Source organism: Thecamonas trahens (assembly GCF_000142905.1).
Source record: "Thecamonas trahens ATCC 50062 unplaced genomic scaffold supercont1.81, whole genome shotgun sequence".
NCBI classification, from domain to species: Eukaryota; order Apusomonadida; family Apusomonadidae; genus Thecamonas; species Thecamonas trahens.
The window spans coordinates 1-5,740 of NW_013657599.1; the positions used below are offsets into that span (position 1 = coordinate 1).

The window sequence follows — 5,740 nt, forward strand, 5'->3', positions numbered from 1 at the left end:
TTGTAGACAACGAGGAGCATGACGAGGAAGACCATGAGGAGAATAAGATACATGCACATCTTGTCCTTGCCGACCTTCTTGAGGATCTTGGACAGGCGCTTGTTCGAGTTGCGGATGTGCTCTGTGACCTCGGCAGCACGACGGTTTGTCTCGTCGAGCATGATGTTCTGGCGGTCCAGCTCGCCACCCATCTCAACGGCAATGTCGCGGAGGGTGGCAACGCCGTCGGCAATGGCGTCGAGCTCCTGGTCGATGTCCTCGTTGCGGGCCTCAATCCGCATCAACGCCGCCTCGACTTCTTCATCATCGATGGGCGCCAGCTGCGACATGGTCGGGTCGTCCGGAAGCTCTGCCGCGCCGTTGCGGCCCGAGCGCGAGCCTGCAACGCCGACACCCGCGGCAGCAGCCCCCGCCATCAGGCGGGACCTGTTGTCGCGGTCGACCTTTGAGGTATACCTCCGCTTCTCTAGCCGCTTGCACTCGCGCAGGTGCTCCTTGACCACCTTGAGCTGATCGCCACGAAGGGCCAGCTCTTCGCGCTTGTCTTCGCTGGGAGACTTGCCAGCCTTCTTCTTCTCGGCCTTGAACAGCTCCTCTAGCTCATTGACCTCAGCCTCGACCTTGACCAGATCCCTTCGAATACGAGAACCAAGCTCAATGGTGCTCGGGGCAGCAGCAACGGCAGAGCCCAGCAGCTGGTCCCGCTCTTTGAGCGACTCGCGAATGGCTCTCAGCTCGTTGGCAATGGTCTTCTTCTTGCTCCGGAACGGGGTCGCCTGCGCCCGCTTGGCCTGCTTTCGTCGCAACTCTACAGAGCATTCCTCCTCTATGTACCGCAGCTTGCCAAGGAGGACGTTCATGGTGGAGGTGGAGGTGGGGTGGGGTGGGGTGGGGTGGGGTGGGGTGGGGTGGGGTGGGGTGGGGTGGGGCGCGATCGTGATCGACGGCAGCCGCAGCGAGCGGGGGCGTGACCGTTGGCAGTTGTCAGACCACGTCTCCCCGCTCCCGCTCGGGCCAATCCACCGCACTCGTGGAGAGGTGGCACAGGCAGACCAGAAAGGATGGAGATGCTCCCGGCCGAGGTTGTGGACCACATAGCGTACAAAGTGAGTGAGCTTGAGCTCTCTGACATTGTTTCGTGGGCGTGCACCTCGCGGCGTTTCTACGGACTCCTCCTTGGCAGTCGTAGCCTGCGCGCTCGCGCTCGAGGCCTTGCAGGATATGATGAGTGCATGCAGAAAAAGATCTGCTTGCAGCACGGCATTGTGTGATGCGGACGAATTTCTTGCAGGTTAATGGCGGGGAAGCGTTTTGGAAGGGCAAGGACTCGCGACTGGTGGCTCTGTTTGATGATTGGGGCGAGGTGGGGAAGGCGGTCAATGATCGGCTGGCGGAAGGCGAGGAGCTGGCGGGTGACGGCACAGCTGAGGATTGGCTCGGCCTGGTGCGGGCGCTGGCGAAGGTGGGTGCCACGGCGCGGCCCGCCAACTTTGGCCCGGCCACCTTTACGTTCCTCCTCAAGTCGTCGGCGCTGCGGCACGCCGGCTCGCGGGCGAGCGTGGTGACGTGGTGCGTGGGGCGGGATCTGCCTGCAGTGGCGGTCGACATCATCCGGCGCGGCGTGGATGCGGTGGCGCGGCAGCAGGCGCTGCAGTTGGCAGCGCTCAAGGGGTATGAGCTTGTGGTAGAGGCGTTGCTGGCGCGCGGCGAGGTGGACGCGGGCGCGGACGCGAGCTTTGCGCTGCGGTGTGCGACCGAGCACGGGCACACGGGCGTGGTAGCAAGGCTCCTTGAGCGCAGCGAGGTGGATCCGGGAGCGAGCAATAACCATGCGCTGTGCGCGGCGGCGGCAGCCGGCTTTGCGGACCTCGTGGCGATGCTGGTGGAGACTGGGCGGGTCGACTGCGCGGCGCGGGAGCACGAGCCGCTGCGCAAGGCGGCAGCCGGAGGTCATCTTGTGATTGTGGAGCGGCTGCTTGACGAGGACTCGGCGGGAGGCGACGAATTGAGCGAGGTGCTTGTGTTAGCAGCGCGGAACGGGCACGCGGCGGTGGTGGCGCGGCTGCTTGCGGCGGACGGAGTCGATCCGCAGAGCAACAACGGGCACGCGCTGCGGGCGGCGAGCGAGCTCGGGCATGAGCGCACGGTGGCGCTGCTGCTGGGAGCTGGGATCGAGTATGAGTCTGCTGTGTACGAGGCGGCGTTCCGACTTGCAGCGGGCAAGGGCCATGCGGCGATAGTGATCCAGCTGCTCCGCGCAAGCAACATCAGCGCGATTGCGATGAACGATGCGGTGGTGGCGGGAGCGAGCGGCGGGTTTGCCGACGTTGTGCGTGTGCTACTCGCCGAAGTGACCAGTGTCGAGATGCTCAACACAGCGTTGGGGCAAGCTGCGAGGAGGGGGCATGCTTGCGTGGTCGAGGTGCTTCTTGCGGACGAGCGGGTGGATGCTGCGACATCGTTCAACGCGCCGCTCCGAGCGGCGGCCAAAGCCGGCAAACTCAACGTTGTCCGGATCTTGCTCGGTTACGATGGCGTGGATGCATCAGCAGACAACGACTATGCGCTCCGTGTAGCGGTGCGCAACAACGATGTGGAGCTGGCTCGCTTCTTGCTCGAGACCGGGACGGTCAACGTTGGTGCCAACTACGACGAGCTGTTGCGCCTCCGCGGCCCATCGCGGGCGCTCCGGGCGCTCCTTCTCGAGTTCCGATGAGTGTGTGGGTGTAGGTAGACCGACCATTGAAACCGTGGTCATCAAGCAGTGTTTTTCCGAGGAGCTCGTCATCTTGGTATGTCGTCCTCGCTGGGCGTCATGCAGTTCATTGCCACCTGCCAGCCGATGAAGACGGCGACGAGTACGACCAGTCACGAGGACAGCCTGTCAGGCATGACCAGGCCGTGTTAGGCACCGGAGTTGTTTGAGAGCAGCACCTCACGCATCTACCATGTCGAGTCCAGCACACATGGCCTTTGCCGAGTCTTCGTCCTCTGGCTGGCTCGTTGCTGACAGAGGTACGTTGGGTCGTGCTGTGCGGGGTTTGGGGGGGGGGGGGGGGGGAGGCATACATCGTGATGGTGGGGATGGTGGGGATGGGTATGGGTATGGTGATGGTCACTGATGATGATGATGGTGATGGTGATGACTTTGATGGTGATGATCATGACCATGATGATGATGATGGTGACCATGATGATGATGATGATGATGATGGTGATGGTGATAACTTTGATGGTGATGATCATGACCATGATGACCATGATGATGACCATTACCATAACCATAACCATGACTATATGACCATGACCACAATTGTGTCCTGTCGTTGCGTGTCGTTGTGATCTGTACTCATGTGTATGGGAGGAATATGATGTGGCGACCACGGGGGTTCGGCTATCGCGTACTGGGCACCCTCCGGACGGGGGGCTGGCTGCAGGATGGGAGCGGATGCAGATCCGCGCGTTCACTGGGTTTGTGGAGAGCCTGCTGGAGCCGCTGTCGGCAACACTGCCGAGTGACCTCATCCACTCGTTTGCCGACGGCCGCGTCCTCGCTCTGCTCGCTGCCGCACTGGCGGATCCCGAGCCGACCGGCAATCTGCCGCGCGTAGCCGCCAAGATCACCCGCATTGCTGCGCTCGACGCCACCAATGAGGCCATGGCTGACCTGGCGGGCCTGGGGGTCGACCTCTCGGGCTGCGAAGCATCAAACTTTGTCGACGGCGACAAAGTGCCCATCCTCGGCTTTGTCTGGCGCCTCTTTCTCGCGTACTCGTCCAGGCAGGCTGCCGCGCCCGCCGAAGCTTCGGCGCCAGCTGATGCAGCGGCAGATGCATCGGCCAGCCGCGAGCTGTTGGCGTGGATCAACGCCCAGCTCGGTGTTGATGCGGCAGTGACCAATCTGACCAGCGACTGGACCGACGGCCGCGCGTTTCTCGCCCTTTTGGCAGCGCTCGGCAACGTGCCTCCGGACGCAGGATCGCTGACACCCATCGCGCGCATGCAAAAGGTCTTTGACGCCTTTTACGCCCAGTTTGCTGTCCCCATGCTCCTCGACCCGAGCGACGTATGCTCGGACGCGCTTGATGCGAGGTCCATGCACATGTACCTTACGCTTGTCCAAGTGGCGGCGGCCAACTCGGCCAAGTCACCCAAGCCGAGTGGCCTGCTCACGCCCAAGCCCGACGCCCCGCACATTCACATCCCGGACCTCCCGCCGCCACCGCCGCCGCTGGAAGCCGACTCGAGCTCCAGCTCGGACTCTGACTTGAGCTCCAGCTCGGACGATGACGACGATGGCGACGACGAGATCGCCGCGCTCAAGGCGAAGCTTGCTGCGCGCGAGGCCAAGATCGCCAAGCTCCGCGCTGCCAATGCGGCGCTCAAGTGGAAGGCTATTGCAGTCAAGTCGACAGCCCGCGCAGCAGTCGAGGCCGCTGCCGCTTCCGCCGCCGCCCGGGTGGAGCACGTCCGTGCTGAGGCCGGCCAGACCGAGGCCGAGCTCAACGCCCGCATCGCCGAGCTCACCGCAGCGCTGGCCGACGCCCGCGACAACGCCGAGGAGAGCACGACCGAGACCCGACTCCGCGGCACGCTGACCGGGCGGCTCAAAGATGTATTCCAACTTGTCAAGCGGGTCCGGCACCTCGAGCATCCGCTCGACGCCGCCGCCGTCCTCGAGCGCGCATACGTGAGTACCACCATCGACCTCCTGCCGCCGCCGCTCATGGCCGGCTGGCTCCGGGTCCCGTCGATCTTTGGGCACAAGCTCCGCTATGTCGTCCTCCTCGACAACCTCGCCCTCCACTTCAAGTCGGAGGATCCCGGGACGCATCCGTCGTTCGTTCACCGGACCGATGGCTGCCAGGTCTCGCTGTGTGACTCGGTCATCACCGTCGTCCGCGAAGACTCCAAGGGCGTGTGGGACTACTCGCTGCCGACCAGCGCCGCGCCGGACGCCGCCGTGCCATGGATCGCCGCCTTTGAGCGGGCATCCATGTTCTGGAAGGTATACAATGACATCGTCGGTGCCGCCTACCACCGCAACCAGTACCTCGCCTGGACCGTCCAGCGCGAGTCTGACCCCTCGACCCGTCCGCAGTACTCGGACCCCGAGCCTGTCGATGTGGCGGTGGCCGTCCACCCCAAAGGCCACCACCTCCCAGCCGTGATCGCTGGCCTCCAGGCGTAGCCCCATGAGGTGAGCTTTGGTTGCGTTTGTTTTGGCTACGTCCCTGGGCGGGACAAATGGTAAAGGCGTCATCCAGTGTGGTCCGAGAAGACAAAGTCCATCTTGGTGTCGTTGAAGCGGACGTCAGCGACGCGGCCCTGGACGAGATGGACACAGAGGGTGTCGCGAGGCGGGCTCGATTCCACGAGACGCTCCGTCGCCTCAAACTGGATGGCGGTGCAGCCCGGCGGGAGGTTGGAGATGGAGCGGAGCGCACCGGACGTCGTGTTGATCCCAATGTTGACCGTCGTCGCCGCCCGGAGACCGATGGCCGGCAGCGAAAGCCGGAACTCGGCCAGCCGCGACTGCTCAGCCTGCTGCGCCCGCGCGTCGGCCTGTGCCCGGGCCACAGCCTCGGCCTCGGCCCGGGCCCCGGGCCGCAGAATCGGCCTCGGCCTTGGCCTTGGCTGCAGCCGCGGCCTTTGCCCGGGCATCAGCCTCAGCCTTGGCCTTTGCGGCTGCTTCAGCCTCGGCCTCGGCCTTGGCCTTTGCGGCAGCCTCAGCCTCGGC

General features: G+C 64.2%; 3 protein-coding genes across 3 annotated transcripts; 2 read left to right on the forward strand and 1 right to left on the reverse strand.

Moving 5' to 3' along the window:
• Positions 1-8: 8 nt before the first annotated feature.
• AMSG_11444 (uncharacterized protein) lies at positions 9-860 on the reverse strand (the record flags this gene model as incomplete). Its single annotated transcript, XM_013897221.1, has 1 exon — positions 9-860. A coding segment is annotated over one exon (852 nt), but the record flags the coding sequence as incomplete, so codon positions are not given.
• A 200-nt stretch (positions 861-1,060) lies between these two features.
• AMSG_11445 (uncharacterized protein) lies at positions 1,061-2,753 on the forward strand. Its single transcript, XM_013897222.1, has one exon. It carries the CDS (start codon positions 1,271-1,273, stop codon positions 2,714-2,716), a length of 1,446 nt encoding a protein of 481 aa, XP_013752676.1. The 5' UTR covers positions 1,061-1,270; the 3' UTR covers positions 2,717-2,753.
• A 41-nt stretch (positions 2,754-2,794) lies between these two features.
• Positions 2,795-5,191, forward strand: AMSG_11446 (uncharacterized protein; the record flags this gene model as incomplete). The annotated part of the gene is made up of 2 exons (XM_013897223.1): positions 2,795-2,858; positions 3,438-5,191. 2 exons carry the CDS (start codon positions 2,795-2,797, stop codon positions 5,189-5,191), a joined length of 1,818 nt encoding a protein of 605 aa, XP_013752677.1.
• Positions 5,192-5,740: the final 549 nt, after the last annotated feature.

What these genes read in the sequence shown, in the direction of transcription:
- AMSG_11445 (XM_013897222.1), top strand. Translation starts at nt 1,271, where the DNA reads ATGCGGACGAATTTCTTGCAGGTTAATGGCGGGGAAGCGTTTTGGAAG.